We start from the raw sequence: 21,234 nt of genomic DNA, 5'->3' as shown, positions 1-21,234 counted from the left end.
CCCGGCTGTGGACACCAGCTCGTTCTGAGGCTCAGGGCGTGTGAGCCATTAGACCACGCCGAGGCAGGGCGTGAATCTAGCCTGCCACGGTCAGCGTGTCTGTGTGCGCCCAGCTGGTGCGTGTGAACAGTTTGTTAGCGCATCTGGTCTAGTCCTCGCTCGCTGCCCCTAGTCTGCACCAGGCTCGCTCGGGGTGGATTCCCACCCCAGATTGCCAGTCTAGACAAGCCCTTTCTCTCCCTGACTTGGTGCATGCGAGACACAGACCCCTCCTAGTCAGGTGAAGTGATGCAGCATCTCCCTAGTGCTCATCCCCCTCTCCGGACTTTCCGCCCTCACCCACTAAACCGATAAACCCTCCACACCTCGTTCATTTGGCTCGTTCTGTTTGTCCCAGCCCCGCCTGGAGCCCAGCTCCTGAAACCCTCTCAAAATCCAACAACATTTACTGAGCTTTACAAAAACAGACCCCAGCAACAATCGTACAAAACAAAATTTTATTGGATACGCCGTGACCTATCGGGGCCCATTCCCCAGCATGCTGGGCCTGCTGCTTCGGCCTGTCTACTTCTTATATCCCTTCAAAGCATCGTTGTAAATCATGGACAGGGCACCCAGGAAAGTGAGGTACTCCTGGAAGTTGACTTCCTGGTCCTTGTTCCGGTCCAGATCCTCCATGAGCCCAACAATTTCAGCATCGTTCAGTTTCTAGAGCCAGAGGAAAGCACAGAAGCCACTCACAACCCATGGAGGGGAAGGTTTGGGTTCCAAGGGCCAGGTGCATTGGGGGGGGGGGGGTGGTCATTGGTGCAGGGTTTAACATTTCCCAGAAGCCTCCTTTCCCAGCCCACAATCACTGCTATGAGAGGAGAGAGTTTGATGGTTTGGTTTAGCATGCAGGTGCTGGGGCGGGGGGAAGGGGGCTGGTGGTGACTTGGGACCCCACATAGTTTCTTCACGTGTTTTTTTGCTGTGTAAAGTGCAAGAGACGCCCAAACAACTTTGGGTGTCACCGAGCAGGCAGCCCTGAGAGCTCCGATCCTGGGGGCAGTTACCTATGGCTCCTGGGGGGCACTCTGCCCACACACACCCCTCTTCACCAGGCGGGTGGTGCAGGAGCAGACTATACTGGGGAATTCTTACCTGAGGAGATTTGCCAGCTTTGTAGCTGCCACAGTGATGCAGAGGGGGTGGAACAAGAGGTGGCTCTGGCCCCAGGCTGCAGTATTTCTGCCTTCACAGAGAGCTGCAAAGATCTCCAGGATGGGCTGTGGGTAAGGGCTCTGGAATGGGACGTGGGGACGCAGGGTCTGGTCCCAGCTCTGCGACTTTGCGCAGCTCACTTCTCACCCCTCTTACGCTTTGTCTATTTAGGTTGTAAGCATTTGTGGGCAGGGGCTCTCCCGTTTGTACAGCTCTGGCCTGGGCCTCTCTGCACTAATGTAATGCAGCCAAACCTAACTCGTCTCCTTCACTCACAGCAGAACCAGCTGCAGTCAGGGAGCTGGCCTAGGTCACTAATGTGCTTACGACGATAACAGAGGATGTCTTTTTCTGGGGGCGGATTTTCACCAAGTCCAACTTGCAAATCCTAAAACACCTGTGACCCCCATCTCCAGCCACACTCACCGCCCCGAGGGTCAACTCCTTCTTGATTAGCTCTTTCAGCTCCTTCTTGCTCAGCGTGTTCTTGTCCCCTTCCTTTTCCGAGTACTTGTGGAAAGTGCAAACCAAGAGCCCGATGGCCTGGTCCAGAGGGCATGCCATCTCTGCAGGTCTGTGGTGGGTAGATCTGAGGGGAGAAGACAGTTGGTGAGCGAGGCCACAGGGGAACAGAGGACCCATTCTGGAAACAGAAGCACTAGAACTGGAAGAGTAAAGCCATCCCCGGAATCCGTGCCCTGGGGGGCAGAGACAAGCCCGAATGAACAGGACAAGCGGGCAAGCCCAAGGAGCTGGGAAGTTTGGGGAACTCCCCCTAACTCAGCCCCAAAGGATTCTGCTCCCCATCCAGGAAGCACTCCAAGGCACCGGGGGCTCTTTCACCTGGCTTCCCGCCCAGCATCTCTCAGGAGAGCGGCATAAATTTGGCATTCCCAGAAAATGGAGGGAGAGGAGTTTATGCCCTTCAGTGCCCGGGGAGGGAGCCAACAGACAGCAGGCCTGGGGGAAGGGACCTGCACAGAGTGAATGGCCAGATTGAGGGATTGTCTCAAATTTACACAGATCTTGGCCTTGGTCCGCTAGGCACTGAATTCAGCGGACAGATTCCCAAGCTCGTCCGTGGGCGTTGGGTGAGACAGCTGGTTAGGTTCTCTTGTCGTTGTGTCTCACCCCAAAACCACCCCCCTCCCCACTGGTGCGTTAGCCCCAGGGGTGAGCTCAGCCCAGAGCCGGGGGAAGGTCAGATGCCAGATGGAGAGGAAAGGCTCCAGGGGCTCACAGCAGAGACTGTAGGTGACCAGACCCCAGGGTGAGGGGCTCTATGGCACAACCAGAGAGACCAAAGGAGGGCGACCAAGGGCCGAATTTGGTCTCGGGTCTGTGTCCTTCCTTCCATGGGGGACCAACCTGCCCCACCCGTCTGCCCCCCGTCATTTTCCGGCAGCCCCGAGGCCCAGCAGGGGGCAGAGGGGATTCTTGCAGCCCCCCCACCAGCCTCTTTCCACGCAACGGGGCACCCACTTGTACAGCGAGTCTCGGTATAAAGCGGGGGCGGGTCCACGGTTTTCTCCCCGTTTCCACAAGCGGTCGCCAGGTCTTCCAGGAAAACCAGACCCGAGGCGACGGGCTGTTGCGTAAGTGACTTGGCCGCAGACTGGGAGTCGCCCGGCCCCGCCCGGCTCTGGCGGAGATTTCCTCCCTCTGCACCGAGCCGGGCCGCCGGGGCGCAGACCCCGGGCCGCAGCCGCTTGCGGGGCGCCCGGCGCGGAGCGGAGCCGGATTCGGGCTGCCCGCAGCGGCGGACCGTGTGAACACGGATCGGGCAAGCCCGGCGGGCGCGGAGCTCCCGGAGCTGCGGGGGTCCAGAGCCCCAGGGAACGGATCCGGACCCGGATCCGGACCCGGATCTGGGGTGTGGGGCTCAGCTGCGGGCAGGGAGGAAAGGGGAGCCCCCCGCCCGGTCCGGGGCGGAAGGAGGGGACCGAACCGGACTCACCCAAGACGACGGAGCAGACTGCGAGAGCGAAGGCGGCGCGGGGCTGGGGTGCGGGAGCCGCCCGAGGGCGGTTGTTATATAGCGGGCCGGAGCCCAGCCCCACCGCCCGCCCCACTGCCCCGGGGAGAGGGGGGCTGGGTGTGGCGGGGGAGGCCACGCCCCCTCTGTCCCCGTAGCCCCGCCCACTCATGTGGCTGCCCCCAGTATGCCCTGTCCTGGACATGCCCGGGCCCCTTCTCCCTGTTCCCCGCCTCGCCCAGCTCCCTGCCTCCGGCTTAGCCCAGCTGGGCTGCAGCAGGCGGGTGCCAAGGCTCCGGTGGGGAAGGCAAGGTGTGGTCTGCAATGCAGGCAGGTTCCCGCCGGGGCAAGAAGCCAGGGGCACCAGTGAGGCAGGATAGCCCGGGGGGCTGCCCTCAGTGACCCACGGGACCCCGATGAAGAGCGCTGGGCATTCCCCCAGACACACAGACCCGCCCCAGACCCCAGAGCGCCGCCCATCCAGCCGCAGGTCGGCCTTCACCTTGGGAGTCACCTCCCAGCCCAGCTCCCTCCCGAGAGCCTGGACACAGCCTAGGCCCAGGTGTGTTGTTGTTACAGGTACAGGTGCCCCTGGGAGCCATGACTGAGATTAGGGCCCCACCCATATTCTCAAAGGGATCCGTTGGGAGTTAGGCACCGAACTAACTCGAGGCCCTCGGCCGTTGTGCGGGGGCCTGCAGAGACGCAGAGAAACAGCCCCTGCCCCCGCAGCCTAGACGGCTGGATAGAGGTGCATGGGGAATGTAGGGGCAGACAGGCAAAGAGAAAAGAGATCTGTCTGGCACGAGATATTCTAGCCTGGAGAGATGGTACAGAGCGGTGGACGGAAGGAATGCTGGACAGGAGGAAACACAGAACACTGGGAGAACTGTGGACAGAAATCTTTTTATTGAAAGCAGCCGGACAGTATCCAGAGCCAGGGGCTTTGCCTCCTGGTCTAAGCCCCCTTCCTCCCCCCAGCTACTTGCTCCCTCCCCGGAAGAAGTCATTGTAGGCCATGCACAAGGTGGACAGGAAAACCGAGTATTCCTTGAAGTCGATTTCCTGGTCGCTGTTCCGGTCTAGGCTTTTCATGAGCTGCTCAATGCCTCCCTCCTTCATTCTCTGCAGGAAAGGGTGAGAGAAGCCAAACAGACTAGATAAAACCTCCAGGGATCTGCACTGGCCCCAGGTGCTGGTTTTTCTTTCCCTTTATTGTAATCTGGCTCGTTAATGATGCAGTGAAACCTGGAGCCTTGGCTCCTGGGCCGCTGCTAACCATGCTACAGAACAGGGAGGAGACATTAATGTTACTTTCCCTCCCACTCAGGCAGCGGGCTGAATTGGGAGGGGCAGCTGCTAAATTGGAGCAAAGCTTCCTTGGGAGGAATACAAACCCCAGGCCTGAAATGAGGACGGTGGGCAAAGATACCAGGCCAAATCCAACCCTGGGGAAGGCATCCATCCCCCAAGCACAGGGACAGGGATCTGCGAATCAGACCTCGGGGGTCTGATTTCACAAGATCAAACTGACCAGTTGGTTGGGCCAAAAAACTGGGGGGGGGGCTTTGAAAAATGTTCATTTTTTCATCCTAAATTTCCTGTGGATTTTTTTTTCATGTTTTGGATGAAAAAAAACCCCAAAATTTTATTCAGAATTCAGTTTTGCAAAAATCTCAGATTGGATCAGTTTGGGGAGAAAGACAGGAGTGTTTGATCAGAACCAAAATGCTCATTTTGATCCAAAAAGTTGCTCTTTTTTCAACCCCCAAAATTTTTTCCGAAGCACTCACATCCCCCAGCCCCAGCTCGTTCTTCACCAGCTCCTTCAGTTCCCCCTTGCTCAGGGTCAGCTTGCTGCCTTCCTTCCCCGAGTACTTGTGGAAGGTGCAGACTAAGGTTGCCAAGGCCTTTTCCAGAGGCGTTTCCATGGTGCACGTCCACATCAGTCTGAAAGAGAGAACAGGGCCTGGCACGGTCTTGCGGTGAAACGGGGCCCGCCACAGGAAGAACTGTGCAGACAAGCCCCCGTGAGCAAGGCTAGGAGCAGACAGGCTGTGGCGGTCAGATACCAGCCCTGCAGCTCTAATACTTAGCTTTCAACACAGCACTTTCCTTTTTCAAAGTGCTCTCCAGCCAATAGCTTCATTCTTCAGGGTAGGACAGTGGTACCCACCAAGATCAGGGACCCTGGGGGCTGGGTCTAAACAGACACCAGACCATGTCACAGGTGGGAGCCGGAGGCCCGGAGAGAGTCAGTGGTTTGCCCCAGGTCATAGGCGGCAGAGCCAGGAATCAAACCCTTCTCCCGTGTCCCAGCCCAGTGCCCTGACCACGAGCCCACCCTTCCACCAATGCTGTTGGGCTGCAGGTGAATGCACAGTCCGGAGCAGCAGTAACCTTCCACGGCGCTTTGCACGTTTCTAGTGCTCTCTGGCTAATGTTAGTTAACAGGCATCTGCGCCGGTTACGCTGGGAGATTAGCCGATTATTGCTAACAGGCCACGGTTTGGTCTCTGGAGAGAATTCTCACACACACCCCCAAGTCCCAGATGCTGGCTCAGGAATGTAACCCCACGTACCCCCAACAAGCCAGATGTGCACACCTGTGGCTGCGCACCCAGCCCCTGGAAGGGAGGTCCCTTTGAGAGTTCCTGGGGGCGCGGATCAGCGTTCACGTCGCACTCCCTGTCAGTACCCAGCCCAAGCCAGGGATGCTAATGATCCGATCGGACCAAATTTGGTGATGAATCCCAGTCATGGGCCACCAACAGCACATTGCACATATGCTAAGAAGAAGCCGTGAAAAGCCATATTGTCCTGTTCAAGAGACAGGCTGCAGGTGGGGAGGGGGAATAGCTTTTCTTGGACCAACATCATGAGAGAGACAAGAAGTTGGTCCAGTAAAAGCTGGGACCTCACGAGTACCCTGGGACAGACATGGCTACACCACCACTGCGTACTCTCCTGTCATCGAGCCTCCTCCTTTCTGCCCAGTGCTTGCACCATCTGCCTGGCTGTGCTCAGTACCTGGGTAGAGCAAATCGCCCGCTTCCGGGAGTGTGTGAGCTGCAAGCTGGCTCCAGAAGGAGGTCTGAATCATGGCACGGGGAGCCAGAGTGAAGTGGAGCCTCGGTGGCCAACCACATGCTGCATTTGAGGAAGCGGCCGCAAGGTGGTTAAGCCTGTTGCATTCGGGGCTGCCGGCTGCCTGGGCTGCCATGAACAGAGCCCAGGAAGGAAGAGGCCAGCAGACCTGTTAGATGCAGCTGTGTCTCGTTGCAGGGACAGATGGGAAACGTGGGCCCCTCATTCATATCCCCCCGGGGGATGGCCCTTAGCTGCTCAGGTGGCGCTGTCCATGCCTTGCCGTGGCCCGTTTCTCGTCTAGCTCACTGGTTACGGCCCAGGTAAAGCGGGCTTCAATTCCCTGCTCTGTCACTGCCTCCCTGCATGACCCTGGGCACATCCCCTCATCTCTCTGGGTCTCCGTTATAGCCCATCCTTTGCCTGTCTTGTCTATTCAGACTGGAGGCTCTTTGGAGAGGGCTTCTAAGTGCTACCATAACAACAAAAGGGGAAGCTGCCTGGCAGACGGGTGGTTAACAATTAAGAGTGAGGATTATGGGGAAGGTCCTGTCCAGGGCCACAGGGCAGTTGCACATGCTGGATCATCCATTTCTCTTATCACAGCCTGGCTCATAGGAAGTCAGGAGCTATAAAATACAGGGCTTAGTGCCTCAGAGCATTGCAAAGCCATTAAGCCATAAAATGAGTAAACACCAGCAATAGGAGTTAGCCACAGGGAGGGTGCAGCTGGGCGTCTTGGGGCTAAGGCCCTGCCCAGAGATGCAGAGCTGTTCTCTTGACTCACACTAGCAACCAGAGTAGGTGGGTCTTACTGCCTGGGAATTTCAAAGGCATTTAAGGGAATTTGGCGTCAAATTTTGTTATTTTCCAATCAAATCTGCGTTCTTCAGTCTCTCAGTCCCCGTCCCCTTCCAATTATAATCCCACCAGCTCAGATGTTGAAAATCTCTCCAGGACAGAGGGAACTAAGGGCACCAGCAAAGATCCTGCAGGGGGAAGCAGCCAAACTCAGGATGAGTTAACAAGGCAGGAATCTCCAACAAGGGGGGTGAGTCGGGAGCATATCCAAAACCTGACGGGGAGGGGAGGGAAATGCCACCGTGCCCCCAGTCTTCAGTGCCAACCCGGCCTCTGGAAAATGAGCCACAGAGCATCCAGGCAAACAGGAAAACTGCTGCTGTAGCAGGCCAGGAATCCCCCTGGGAATCTCAAGCCAACAGTCCCACGACGAGTTTAAAAAATTCTGGCTCTCAGAAAAGTAGCTTCCCTTAGAGCCGGTTAGGAGTCCAAAGGGGCCACAGGAACCAGGGTCCCGGGAATGGAGCCTGCACAGCACCGCCGGGTGAGGCCAGGGCTGCTACTGAGCATGCAAAGGAGGGAGCCAAGCAACCTTCCCTGGGACCCCCAGGTGTTAGCGACATAACCGGTGTGGCACCAGTATCTCCCAGCTCAAGAGCCGGAGCCGGGCCTGCACCAGCCAGAAAGCAGGTGAGATCAGCCAGCCAGGGGAGAACTGCGCGGAGGACACTGGGCCAACGCCCAGAAGCGTCTCACAGCCAGCGTCCCCTGCAGCTCAGCCCGCGCCTCCTGGAGAGTGCCGCCCTCTGGCTCTGTGAATACCGGCTGGGGGGCGGGGGGAAAGGTCTGCACAGGTGTGGCGTGGGGTTCCCCGGTACTGTGCCTGCAAGGGAGGGGGGTGCACATCTGGAAAGGGACATGCACATCTGGCGAGAGGGACGCTTAACGCTGTGTGCCAGGGAGGGGCATGCGCAGCTGAGGAGAGGCTCGGCTAACCCTGGGCATGCTGCCAAGGGTGTGGCACATCTGGAGAGGGGAGGGAGACTGCGCTCTGGAGAGTCAGCTTGTTAAAGGCCACAACAGCCAATGTTATAAAACAGAACAAACTTACCAAGACGAGAGCAAAAGGAAAAGCGGAGAGTCCGGGGCATGGTAGGCTGGGAAGCTCCCTCTTATATGCTCTGAGCTCCCTGGGGGAGCCCTGGTTTCTAGCCTGGGAGAGGCGCAATGGAAAGCTGATCTTGTTGCCAGGATCCTGGTTGCCTGCCACCTCCCTGCCCATTGCTCTCCAGATGTTTTCAGGTGTTGCCTGGACTCAGATCTGAATTCTCCTGCACCTTCTCCTGTGATGCACCAGGCATGCAGGTCAGATGGGCAAACCCCACACCCGCTGTCCAGGTGAGCCTCTGACGTGTCCTGTTCTCAGTTACACCGGTGTCAATCCAGAGTGACTCCACTGAAGTCAAAGGAGTGACTCCAGATTCACTCAGCAGAAGCCAGCCCCTTGTGTGCAGTGACTTGGGCAATGCCTCTCGCTAACAGCGCTTGGGGAGATGGTTCCACCCAGGCCCAATTTTATGGGCAGAGGCTGGGCCTAGAGTTAAAGGAAACAACAAGGGCACTATCGCCCGCTTCCACAGCAGCAGCAGCTGCTGCCTGGCACCTCCACCTGTGGTGACAGGGGATTCCCAGTGAACACGATGCACAGGAGGGCGGGGGACCTGTTGCTTAGCAGCCGGAGGCTGGGGAGCAAGTTTGGGAGAGCTCCTGCGGTGAAGGTAGCTGGACGATGCAAAGGGCCATGGCAAGAAGGGAAGAGCAGAGAGAGAATTGAAAGGTCAGGGGAAGAAATAAGGGGGGGCAATAACAGATCTGGAGGGCAGGTGCTCAGTGCAAAGTTGAGCTCAGAGAATTCGTGGTCCTCCGATCGCTAGGGAGGAGCAAGACGTGTTGCATGGGGAAGACCTACTAAAGTGGGGGCTTCTGGGGAGGAGGCTGTTCTGTCACGCACGGTTCCCGTGTCCTCTCTCTGCTCCCGCCACGCTCAGGACAGGTCTCCGCCGCAGAGTCAGCCCGGGTGATCAGCCCCCGGGAGCGAGACGCCTCAGTGCCAGGCCCTGCCCCAGTGGCCGTGTCCCCACGGGGCCTGCGCTCTCCAGTGTGTGCTGTCAGCCCGGCTGGGACCTCAGGGGCCGTAGCCCGTGCTAAACGGAGCCACTCTGATTCTTTCCCAAGGGATTGTGGGAGAAGTTGTCTGTCCTGCTGAGCGCGGTACAGGAGGACTTGTGGACAGGTATTGGGGGACTATCAGCAGTCCAGTGGCTTAGCCTGCAGTTGCCACCCCGAGTGGAACCCACCCGCAGCCCCCAGCCAGGCCAGCTAGTCCAGATTGCAAGCCACAAGAAAGAGAGGGGCGAGGGGACAGGAGAACAGGGTGAGAACTTGGGGTAACTCTGCCGTGAAGACAGACCCTCAGGGCTCAGTTCACTGCTGTCCTGCAGCTGCCGTCATTTGCAGCAGTGGGCGTGAGGCTGCCAGGTTGGCACAGTGCCTTGCATGCCCACTTGTGTGCACTGGTGCAAATGACGGCTGGAGGCACAGGACAATGGTGAGCCTGCCCTGGGTGTGTAACGGGGTGGGGGGGGCTCCCAGCGTGTCCTGACTGCAACAGGACTCAAAGGGGTGCATTGTGATCTGGGAGGTGGGCGGATGGCTCTGGATAGAATAACCAAGCTTTTGTGCTTGGCGTGCATTGCAAATACACAGCAGTCACGAGGGGCGTCTGGTCCTGCCGTCTGGCTCAGACAAGACACATCTGTGCTGCGTTGCCAGTTCCTGCAACCTGACCGGGAGTCTTGTGATTTGGGGCAGGGTTTCTTAAAGCCATGAGCTGCTGGAATCATCTGATCACCTGCGAATCCCAGCTTCCACCTACAACACAATCAGGTGTCTAGGCCGCATGGCTGCGGAGACCAGCTGGAAATGTGGCTGCTCACATCTCTGAGACCAGAAGACAAATAAAGATTCCTGCGTTCATTATTTGAACAAAAAATCTCACGACTTTTGAAGCCCCGGCCTGGCCGTGCTGTAAGCGCTCCTCCCTCCCCCCAGAACCCTGGGTGCTGAGGTGGGTCGGCCCGTCCCACCAGGCTGCCTGTCCCGGCTCCTGGAGCAGCAGAATCCGAAGGGGGGTCCTGCACCCCCCATGCACCCTGGGCTGCTGCTCCAGCCTTTGAAGCCGATATGGCTCAGGGTGCTCAGAGAACAGCGGCCTCACATTGCACAAAAGCCGGCCCCAGGAGGCTCTGCTGAAAGGGTCCTGGTCGAAAGGCCTGCAGGGGCCTGGGGGCGGGAACAGGTGGGGAATGCCCCGTGCTCAGCGCCATTGCAACCCACTGAAAGTGCAGCAAATTCTGTTTTATCCCAGCTCAGCTCTCCCCAGCTCAGCCCATCCCTGCCCATTTGCTGTTCACTCTGCATGGCCAAACTCTGAGGTCCATCAGCCCCAGGGGCAGCTCTGCCTGGCTACCCACCCACCACTGGGGTTGTCTGCATCTTCTTGGGGCTTCAGGGCCTGGGTTGCTGCTGCTTATTCCATATTCTCTAAGGTCACCCAGGGGGAGAGGCCCATGGACGGCAGTGAGCTTCAGATCACACCTCAATTTAACCCCCCACACCAAATATTCCTGAAAAATGAGGGTTTGCATTTATAATGGGTCACCCAGAGGGTTTTAATCCCAGACCTTTAGGAGAGACCTCTACCACACGAGCTAAAGGAGTAATTCTCTTAGCTGGCAGCAGTAGTAGGTTGTTATCCTCTATGTACCCCCAGGCTCTAGGACTGTTAGCTCTTTGTGCTGTTAACCCTTTGAGACTCAGCAGGAAAAGCAACGGGGGGAGGGGAAATACCTGGGGTTTTGCAGGATTCATTTTTTGTCATCAGACCAGACCAGACTCAGAGGGCGGGGATCAGACATGGTTCTATTTTTACCCATGCCTGTGACCCAGGGCAACAAAGAAATTGCCCATCAGCATCTGGGCACCAAGAAAAAAGTCTGCTTACAAAATCCACCAGGGACCTTCTTTAAAGCAACCTTTATTGAAAGAACAAGAGACGCATAATGCAGGGGCTATGGGAGGTGACGGACAATAAGGCAGGGGGCTATCATCAGGGAACGGCAGGGATACAACCCAGATATAGCCCCCGGAGCTGAGTTTCTAGATGTCTGTTCCCCGCTGCCTCCAGGGCCGGGCTTCACATCTTCCATGGCATCTTGTCATGGCCATCGTGCTCTGCTAGCAAATCTGACAGGCAGACAAGGGATGCTGGTTAGAGGGCGGGTCCACCCCACCTGGGAGCACAAACCAGCCAGGCCAGGACAAAGAAGTTACATTTTAGGAAGGAATGAGCTCTGCTGAGTGAGCTGAGCACGGCCTGTGTGGGTTTACTTGTGCATTGCCAGCGAGGAAAGAGACACCAAGACAGACAATGGGGCGAGGGGCTTCTGTTTTCATAACTGGGAGCCTCTCGGACCCAGTGGTAATGGGGTGCAGAAAGACAAGGTAGCTAGACACAGGGATCTGTTGCCCCATCGCACAGCTAGGGTCTTGCCTTTCCAATGACTTTCCAAAGTCCACATATAGAACTCCGGCCTGGCCAAGAGGTGTTTATGGCCAATCAGAAGCCCCATATTAATGATAACCCTCTTCCTGCAGACTACAAGCATTATGCCTCACAGACAGTCACTGGTCAGGAATGGTCTAGATAATACTTAGTCCTGCCACGAATGCAGGGGACTGCACTAGATGACCTCTCGAGGTCCCTTCCAGTCCTACGAGTCTATGATCACTTAAACAACAACAGCCCATGCGGTGACCTGAGAGCTCAGCCCACAAAGGTGCAGAAACGTGGCTAATTATACGTCCATGTGGGTGCCATCTGCCTCCATTAGCTGGCCAGTGCAGTGTCCCACAGGTCCCAGCAGAGAGAGTCACGCCCTCCTTCGGAGGATGGGCTAGAACTAACTCAGGAGCATGTCAGCCACTCGGCGGGGCAGCTCCTGACCTCCATCACACTGGACTCAATCCAGAGTGGCTCCACCGACCATCCCAGGGTCTGCCCCAGAGCAGGCTCCGTCCTGGTGATGCACCCCCCGGGCAGGGCGCAGGGATGTGTCACTCCTTCCTGCCTTCCGATGCCTCCAGCCTCCACTGCTCTCCTACTGACAGCATAGGTCAGGTGTGGGCTCCTGGCCCTGGGGCCGAATACCAGCCCTGAGGCGAGGAGGGGAAAAACTTGGAGCGGTGGCAGCAGGGGATGGAGGAAAAAAACCCCATTGAGAAGAAGGGACTCTCCAGCCGCACCATGTGCATTGGCTGAGTTCAGCTGCAAGAACTGATTCCTGGCTCCTGCCTGGAACGAAGGGGACGGTTAGTGGCCATTGCTAGAGCCCGCACAGAGCTGGGCCTGGAGTGACTCTGCCTCCCCACAGACGGGAGCAGCACAGAGGTCTCAGAAGAAGCCAGATGCAAAGAGCAGTAAAGTCTGACGGCTCAGCAGCTGCAGAAAGTTGGTGACTGGCTTTCCCTGCGGACTCACAGAAACTGTTGGCTCGGCAGCCCTCAAAGCCAGACCCCTCCCCCGATTGCCCAGGGGAGCCCCCCCCTCCTCCCCACCAACATCGAGGCAGACCCGAAATGCAAACTGCTGGCATCAAAGAATAAAAGTAGCCACCAGAACATCTTAGAAGAAAACAAACTTACCCAGGCAACCAAACAGGAAGAAAAGCAAGGGAAGGCAGGGCCGGCGTGGAGTCTGAGTAACAGGGCTCAGTATTTATAGCCCTAGTGAGAGCTTTAAGGGACACCCGCTTGGGGGGTTAGAAGTAAAAAGAGGCCAACAAAAGTGTGCGTCCCTTTGCAGACAGCTGGCAGGAGAACACGTGTACCCCCAGGCCATCACACACACACACCCGCCCCTGCCCTTTGATGATGCTCTCCAGCTGTTTGGCAAAGAGGAACTTTCATCCTTGGTTAGGAGAGAGGAAGGCTGGGGAGTGGGGAGGGGGAGCCGCCAGCCACACAGGCCATGAAATCCTGATTCCTGGCCTTAGCTAGACCAGGGAGTGGCAGTAGGGGGAAGAGTTGCCTAGATGGGATGGAGAATCAGTAGGGCTGGACAAAGGGTGCATGGGGGAATTCGGGAGACTGGCATCTTCAAAGCCCTTTCCACACTACGCCTCTGCGTGGTGACAGAGATGTCGGAGACCTGCATGACTTTGCAGCTTCGAGCTAAATGCACCTGCCAGCTCTCTGCCTAAGCATTTATATAGGCCTCCTTCACCCTAGTGTCACAGCGCCCAGCACGCCAGGTCTGTCTTGTCGTCCCACACGTTCATTCTGGGGGGACCTGGCCAGCCATGTATTGAACAGTCACCACGCCCGGGTTCATACGAAGTCTTTATTCATATTTCAAACCAGCCAGCCTGACAGGACAAGCGAAGAAAATCCACAGTCAGGAGAGAAAACCCAGAGACGTCTCGACCACGGCTGCAGTGGAGATGACCCTGCCGTGGCGGAAGGAACTGGTCCTGACTAAGCTGTTAGCCCTGGACACGTTCCGTGCTCATGGCAGTCAATTTTGAACAGGGCAAATATGGCCAAAAAACCCCTCTGAGATTGGAAACACTGGTGCATCTCCGGAGCCCTGCTCATGATATTATTTAACTAAACTGAGATGCAAATTATTAATATTTCATAACTGCAAGGACTGTGCAGTGGAATTCAGGGTTGTGTAACTTAATCCTGTTTGGGAATTTCTTGTCATGAACTCGTATGGGGGTTGGAGTGCAGCTGCCCTCTGCTGGATGCAATCAGCTCAGTTCAACCGTGTGTCATAAACCCCGTACTGCAGCGTTGCTCAACCTTTTCAGGCTGGCAATCCCTCATTCAGTCAGAAATGTATGTGACGCCCCCCTCCCCAGCACACAACACATTCACTATGAAAGCAAGAGTACAACAGTGTATAAGTTAAGCCAATAACTGATTCGTGTGGGTGTGTATCGAGAGGTTGACAGAGCGCACTTCACTGGATGGACCAGGGCCTGCTGGGAGTGGGGAAAGGAGATTTGCTTTGCTTTAGACTGTAATAAATTTTTCAAAGCCTCACGAACCCCCTGGTTGCCTTTCATGACCCTCCTCTCCAGGACTGAGAAACAGTGCTCTACTGCTGCGAGTTGATGGAAAGTCTCCTTTAGCTCAAGGAAGTGGCTCTGTGCTATTTGGGTCAGGGAGACGTGAGTTCAATCCCTGACACACCACGACCTTTCCCAGCGTGAGGTTCCCAGGTAGCTGCATGGTTGCTGCCAGACCTATAATTTTGCTCTCCTGCTTTGTATTCATGCCCTGTACAGAGCCAGCTGGGTGGGTTTATTGTCCACGTGGCAGAACTACAGGGGAGTCCAAGAAAAACTCGTGGCATAAGGTGCAGGCCACCGCCACGAAGCGGATGTACTCCTGGAAGTCAACTTCCCTGTCTCTGTTCACATCCAGGATGTTCAGCAGTTCCTCAAAGGCGCCTTCCTTCACTTGTACCTAGGGGCAAGAGTGAAGGTCAGTAACGGGGCAAGTGAAACCCCGGCAGGAGTCTTCCAAGCTTGGTGATGGCCAGACGGGACAGATCACCTAGTGGTTAGAACAATAGGCTAGGGTTCAGGAGACCCGCCTTCAAGTCCTGTCTTTGCCACAAATTCTGTGGCGGATCGTGGGCAAACCGCTCCGAGCTTTACTCCCCAGGGGTAATAAGGGACCAATAATTAGTCTATTTACGTTCTAAGCTCTTCGGGACTGGAACTGTCTCTCCCGATGCATTTGTACAGCACTGGTTCAATGGGCCTGGATCGCACATGGGGCCGCACGGTGCTACCGGAACCTAGGTAATAATGAGCTGAGGAAGAAATGTCCGTCCCGAGCGTGTTGCGGAAGTTCGACACTTTCCCTGGTTATCATTCGTCTGCCCTGCGATGAAATGCTGGGATAGTTGGCTGGTACCCCGCTCTCCCCGCCTGGTTTTCACAGGCCAGGCCAGATTCTGAAGGGGCTGATCACATCCCACAAACTTGGCTCATAAGACATTGAAATGAGACCAAACTATCCTCAGAGCTGGCGTAACCCCGGGTGACAGCCTGGCGCCGGCGCATGGCCGCTGGGCAGCATTTATACAGCGAGGCGCAGGGTCTGCTTCCAGTCCAAGCCAGAACCCCGGGGAGCAGGTGTAAATCATCATGTCCCATTCCAGAGCCTGGTCCTCACAGAGGATAACAGCCTACTACTGTCATCTGCTACCAGGGCTACTCTTCTCGCTCAAATGGCAGATAGTTCAGGCTTTGGTCCTGGAGACCCGGGGCTCAGACGGAGCTGGTGGGGATTCATATAGGTGACAAGGAAAGAGATGTTGAAAACAAATAAAAAAGTCAAGAGGCAGCATGACCTAGTGGATAGGGCTCTGGCTAGAGAACTGGGCTCTTTCCCGGCTCTGGCACTGACTTGCTGGGCGACCTTGGTCACCTCACTTCCCCTCTCCATGCCTGTTTCCCCTCCCACCCTGGGTCTATTAGTCTGTGAGCTACAGGACTGTCTCTCCTGCTGGATCTATGCAGCTAAGGCCTCTAGGTGCGGGGAATTATTGTCATTCATGGTTTGGAACCAGCTCGGGGTGGAGACTGCTCTCGTCTCATCCCAACGGCTCCGTTCCAGCCTGCTTCGGCACCCTCTTCCTCCGCATGCTTACTCACATCTCCCAGGCTGGGCAGCTCCTTCTCCAGCAGCTCCTTCAGCTCCCCTCTGCTGAGCATGAATCTGTCACCTTCCTGTTTGGAATAGCGCTGGAAAGTGCAAACCAGCACAGCCAGCGCCTCCTGCAGGGTCTGCAGACCTGCCATAGCTGACGCCTGGTGGGGCTGAAAGGCAGGAGCAGAGCAGTAGGCTTAGCAGAGACCACGCCCGCACTGGGGAGACAGAGAACGTGGGGGGCCCTTTGGGAGGGGCGTGTAGAGGAACCAACCCGGGGAGCTCAGGGTGATAAGGTGTCTGGTTTTCGACAGGAACACCCAGTTGAAAAGGGACCCTGGCGGCTCTGGTCAGCACCGCCAACCAGGCCATTAAAAGTCCAGTCAGCAGTGCTGCAGGGCTAAGGCAGGCTAGTCCCTACCTGCCCTGGCACCGCGCTGCGCCCCGGAAGTGGCCAGCAGGTCTGGCTCCTACGTGGGGGCGGGGCCAGGGGGCTCCTCAAGCTGCTGCCACCCTGAGCACCAGCTCCACACTCCCATTGGCTGGGAACCACGGCCAATAGGAGCTGCGGGGGCAGTGCCTGCAGGTGAGAGGAGTGCGCAGAGCCACCTGCCATGCCTCTGCCTAGGAGACGGATCTGCTGGCCGCTTCCGGGGCGCAGTTCAGAGTCAGGATAGGCAGGAATCCTGCCTTAGCCCCCACACTGTGCCACTGACTGGGAGCTGCCAGAGATAAGCCCGCACCCCAACCCTCTGCCCCAGCCTCCTGACCCAGCCCTGAGCCCCCCCCAAACCTAGACCCCACTCCTGCACCCCAAACCCCTCATCCCCAGCCCCACTCCAGAGCCTGCACCCCCAGCCGGAGCCCTCACCCCATCCCACACCCCAACCCCCTGCCCCAGCCCTGAGCCCCACCCAAACCAGGAGCGCTAGGGAAGGCCCAGCCCCTCCCAGCTTTGGACAACTCATGCCCAGGCTGGTTATTGTTCTGCCAAACCCTGATGGGGCCTTCTAGCGTCCCCAGCCCTTGAGGGCTGCTGCCACAGCAGAGATGTGAGCTTCGGAGGGGAACAGAAGCCGCAACAGCCAGGGAACACCGAGCTGGAGAGGAGACAGCGGCTCGGAGGAGCTTGCCCTGTGACCGCGGGGGAGCCTTTTGACAGCCAAGCCAGCGCTAAGCCGGGCTGTGTGGCGGGGGCATTACCAGCACCTCAGAGGAGGCTCACGCACTCGCTCTCACTCGACACCTCTGTTTTCAGAGGTCTCTAAATCGGACGCCCACTGTCCAAGTCGTTTCAAACTCAGCAGAAACATTCAGCATTGTCCCCCAGGCCAGCCTACCGGTTCTGAGGCCAATCCGTCTCTCTTTGTGGAGTCTAGAGGGGAAACCAGCATTGGCCTTTGAATGGAAACCCAGCCGCAAGCTCAGCTCGGAGGTGGCTCAGATGGGCCAGCGTGGCTCCAGAGTCCACTGCAGTCTTCCCCTTGATTTCAACCGGCTTTGGACCAGGCCCTGGAGTGTTTAGGCTCCCTTCCCCCTGTGACACAGAAACACGGGAGAGGCGCCATGTTCTACAGCTGATACGTCCCCTGGGGGACAGTCTGGGGACAGAGGCACGAACCGAGACACACCCACCCAGGAAGGAATTTCCACTGGGAATATCGAGCTGTGTACGGCCCCTGGGTCCCGCATCGGCTGCAAAACCAAACCTGGTAGCCCAGGAGATGCCTGGCTTTGGAAAGGGATTTGAATCATAGGGAGCTGAATCACAGAGGCGTGTTTCCTTCCCCTCCGCACACCCACACACTGAGTCACTCCGGCCTGTGGCAGGAGCATCTGGTTTTCCACCAGCTCCTCCAGCGTCCCTGCTCTGGCCCGCCCAGCTCGGAGGAGGCGAACGAGCTGAACTGTGAAGGGCCAGGGCCGGGGGGTGTCCTGCAGGGAAAATCCCCTCAGATAGCTTTGGGCAGTTTGGTGGTCAGTAGAATACATGAGAGAGAGAGAAAGAGACATTGTGCAAGGAAGGATAGATAGATAGATAGATAGATAGATAGATAGATAGATAGATAGATAGATAGATAATCTTCATGGTGAGGATGGCCAAGCAGCATGGGCCAAGGCCAGGACATTTTCCTGGCAGTGTTTCCTGGCTGCTCCAAAGGGGACATGGGTTTATGGGGTCCTGCAGGAGTGAGGGGCCCTATTGCCAGTTCTCCCCTCCTGTTCAGAGAGCCAGACCCCAGTCCTCCCCGGGCAGGTGGATAAACACACCCACCCTGGCAGGGCAAAGGCAGGAAAATGCCCAGCTCAGCCCGGCCCGCCTCGGGGGGAGCCACCAGCTGGTTGCTCTGAACAGCCGGGGGAATGGCAGAGGTCACGGGAGACAAGATGGAGGCTGCAGGGATCAAAGGGATGATGCTGGCCACAGACACAACCCTGCTCTTTCCAAAGCTCTTCTCATCTCCCACCCGCAGGGGCAGGTGGGCCCGAGCTGCCCACCCGCGGGTTAAAATACATCGCTCCTAGAGTGGTCCCGGGCCAGGCCAGGCAGCGCTTTGGCAGGGCGGCTGCTGAGTAAATCCCCATTTGCCTTGAAAATGACGCGCCCGGCGCTGGGAGCCAGCCGGAGAGACAGACTGAGCGACCACCCAAAGGCACATGGCAAGGGGTGTGGCGGCTCCCTGCCCTCCTTCCCCTCCTCTGCCAGGGCTTCCCCATTCCCCCTCTCCCCTGCTGTCTATGCACCACCCTCTGCTGCTGCACACGCGGGCAGACGCGGAGGCCCATCACGCCCGAAACCTCCACCATCATCGCTTCCTGGGAGCCACAGCCCCATAGCTGGAACATCGGAGCAACCTCTGGAGCCAAGCCCAACCCCTCTGGGAAAGATGGCAGCATTTAGGATCAAAACTCACCAACACGAACAAAGAGGTTAAGGGTCCGGGAGAGCCAAGCGTGAGCAGGCGTGTAGGGTAGGTAGGAGCCAGCCTGTATTTACAGCCGTCCTGAAGCCACCTGCTTTACCAGCTCCCGGTTCAGACTCAGACGGGCTCTCCCAGGCATCGGTGTTAATATCGCAGGCAGGTCTGGGAAATGGCCCCGAGCCAGATCCACCCAAGAGTTGCATCAAATTGCCTTCGAATCCATGCCCTGAGCCGCACTTGTTGGAGCAGCGTCCCGGACAGTTTTGAAATCCAGGCTGGGCGTCTGTCTAAACGCTCCGCTCTGGGAATTAAGGGGTGGGGGAGTTCTCCGTCCCGTGTTATCCCGGAGGTCAGGCAAGATCTCCACAATGGTCCTCTCTGGCCATCTGTGACTCCATGAATCCCTCGGCCCAAGGAGCTCCCGAGATGGTCCTGGACTCCTTTATTTACTGCGTAAAAGTTCTTCTCTCCCTTCCCCTCCATTCAAATCCTTTCTCTCCCTCTAGCGGGGAGGAGGGAATCGAACCTGTGTCTCCCATATCCCACTTGAGTGCTCTTGCCACAGGGCAAAAAGTTATAAGATGGGCACAGGCTGCTGCGCCTCCAGCCCACTTCTGAACAGGACCTGACCGAGGCGGTGCGCCCGGACACAACTGGGACAGCCAACCACCTGTCTGCTCCCGGTCCAGGGGCCTTTCTGGGCGTGGGCGCCCAGACTCCTAGACAGAGGCGGTGGGGCTGGGGTCCAGAGGCAGTAACCTAGGTGCCCGGGTAGGTTTAGGTGCCTACAAGGCTCAGCAGGAGTTTTGTGGATCATAGTGGAGCCAAGACTTGGATTTAGGCCCCTAAACCTGAAACTTGCATGCCTAAGCACCTTCCTGACCCCACTTTCTGTGCCTCGTTTCGGGGGTGACCAGCACTTCCCTGCTGCCCAGGGGGGTGCGGATAAACACATCAACCACTGTGAGATACAACAAACAGCCTGTTCCAAGTGTCGTATGCCACTCATTCTGCAATAGGGCAATGCCATATTAGACCGGAAGAGCCCACGACTATATTCCTGTATAACAAAGCTCACCGGGACAGTGATGGTTTTGTTTCTGGTGTTTACCCCCAAGGATTTGTAAACTTGTTAAAACTTCCCAGATAAATAGTTTCAAAAACTTGTGAGATGTTCAGCTACTCTGGTAACAGCAGGCAGACACTGGGAAGCTAAGAGAGACGTTATCGCGATATGGAAAAAGATCATTGGTGATTTCTGAGCTTTTTACATCTTTTGAGAGGGCGGTTCAGGGCTGGATAATGAAGTGTCATTAAACCTTCAGAGGCTTGGTGTATTACCGGGAGAACGCAGGGCCATGAAACTACCCCCTCCCTTGGCAAACAAAAAATAACATCAAATAAAATCCCCAGCTCTTTAAATGATGCATCATAAATAAACAGAAAACCAGCACAAATTCCTGCCGCTGTGTACAGCCCTCTCTGGAAATGTAGCTGCTTCTTGTACTGGGAGAGGATCTTGTCTGCAGTTTTACCTTTAAATAATTGATTTAAAGATCACTTTAGCAGAGCAACTCTCTCTCCCCTTACCCCCCTCCCCCCCCAGTTTGAATCTAGTCTCCCAATTAAGAAATAGGTTAAATCTGTTGTCAATTTCCTTACCTGATGTGGGAAGCTGATTGGTCCCCCCAGGGGCGTGGACAGGCCAGCTGTGTTATAAAAGACCAGCTCAGGGGGTAGGGAAAGGCACTGAGAAATCTGAGTATTTTCAGAGCTGGGGAAGTTGTGGCAAAAGTGAAAAGGGCTGTTTTAAAGGGGGCGGGGGGGAGAAGAGCTGGCTTTGTTTGTGGTTTAGGCCTTTATTAATAGCCTGGGCGGATGTCTCTGGGGTGCAGCATTTCAATGAAGGACTTTAAAGCTGGTTCTCTCACTGCATGCAGGATCTTGCTCGAGGTAGATGAGTGAATTTACCATGGACCTAGGACTGTGGTAAATTACTCTGGTTTTCAGCTGAGGCTGGGCACTGGCAGGTGGGGACTGGGGAGCTTGGCTAATTCAGAGCAGGCAGGACTGAAGGAAGGGGGGGGTCAGTTTCTCATCTTGTAGGAGATTTAAATGATCAACTGACTTATGGGGGGGCCTCCTTTTTCCTTTGTGGGGGGGTTGCTAATGTTGGAAGAGGAGGTCCTAGGCGCCGGGTGGAGCCTGTAACTTAGCCCCATTGCCATCAGGGCACCTGAGGCTGCGCAGGGCCTTAACCAGGGCTCAATTTGCAATGAAAGAAGCGCCGGGGCTCTGACCCACCAGGCCCAGAGGCGCTGGGGCCTAGGTCTGGCACAAATTAAGCACCAGACTTAACTGTTTTGAAGGCTCTTCTCCTGAAATAAAAGCCCCTCTCGGCAGTTCTGCGGAGCCGGACTTTCTCTCTGCTTCTGCTTTTCTTGTTCTTGCTGGGCA

The 21,234-nt window shown here is 56.6% G+C and overlaps 3 protein-coding genes across 5 annotated transcripts; all 3 read right to left on the bottom strand.

Moving 5' to 3' along the window:
• Nucleotides 1-483: 483 nt before the first annotated feature.
• Nucleotides 484-3,309, bottom strand: S100A6 (S100 calcium binding protein A6). The gene is made up of 3 exons (XM_048828730.2): nucleotides 3,161-3,309; nucleotides 1,630-1,792; nucleotides 484-708 (listed from the first exon to the last, which is right to left on the bottom strand). The coding sequence occupies exons 2-3, from the start codon at nucleotides 1,765-1,767 to the stop codon at nucleotides 565-567; spliced, it is 282 nt and encodes a 93-aa protein (XP_048684687.1). The 5' UTR covers nucleotides 1,768-1,792; nucleotides 3,161-3,309; the 3' UTR covers nucleotides 484-564.
• A 756-nt stretch (nucleotides 3,310-4,065) lies between these two features.
• S100A5 (S100 calcium binding protein A5) lies at nucleotides 4,066-12,976 on the bottom strand. The gene is made up of 3 exons (XM_048828389.2): nucleotides 12,830-12,976; nucleotides 4,972-5,128; nucleotides 4,066-4,303 (listed from the first exon to the last, which is right to left on the bottom strand). Exons 2-3 carry the CDS (start codon nucleotides 5,122-5,124, stop codon nucleotides 4,160-4,162), a joined length of 297 nt encoding a protein of 98 aa, XP_048684346.1. The 5' UTR covers nucleotides 5,125-5,128; nucleotides 12,830-12,976; the 3' UTR covers nucleotides 4,066-4,159.
• A 574-nt stretch (nucleotides 12,977-13,550) lies between these two features.
• LOC125626056 (protein S100-A2) lies at nucleotides 13,551-20,631 on the bottom strand. Of its 3 annotated transcripts, none has more exons than XM_048828740.2 (4): nucleotides 20,440-20,631; nucleotides 17,194-17,390; nucleotides 15,859-16,023; nucleotides 13,551-14,659 (listed from the first exon to the last, which is right to left on the bottom strand). In XM_048828740.2, the coding sequence occupies exons 2-4, from the start codon at nucleotides 17,245-17,247 to the stop codon at nucleotides 14,495-14,497; spliced, it is 384 nt and encodes a 127-aa protein (XP_048684697.2). In that variant the 5' UTR covers nucleotides 17,248-17,390; nucleotides 20,440-20,631; the 3' UTR covers nucleotides 13,551-14,494. The 3 variants fall into 3 exon arrangements, with proteins under 3 accessions (XP_048684697.2, XP_048684696.2, XP_048684698.2); XM_048828739.2 differs by lacking the exon at nucleotides 20,440-20,631 and adding an exon at nucleotides 18,769-20,354; XM_048828741.2 differs by lacking the exon at nucleotides 20,440-20,631 and having other exon boundaries at nucleotides 17,194-17,825.
• Nucleotides 20,632-21,234: the final 603 nt, after the last annotated feature.

This window comes from Caretta caretta, chromosome 24 (assembly GCF_965140235.1).
Source record: "Caretta caretta isolate rCarCar2 chromosome 24, rCarCar1.hap1, whole genome shotgun sequence".
Taxonomy (NCBI): Eukaryota; Metazoa; Chordata; order Testudines; family Cheloniidae; genus Caretta; species Caretta caretta.
This window is presented reverse-complemented; position numbering and strand designations above follow the sequence as displayed.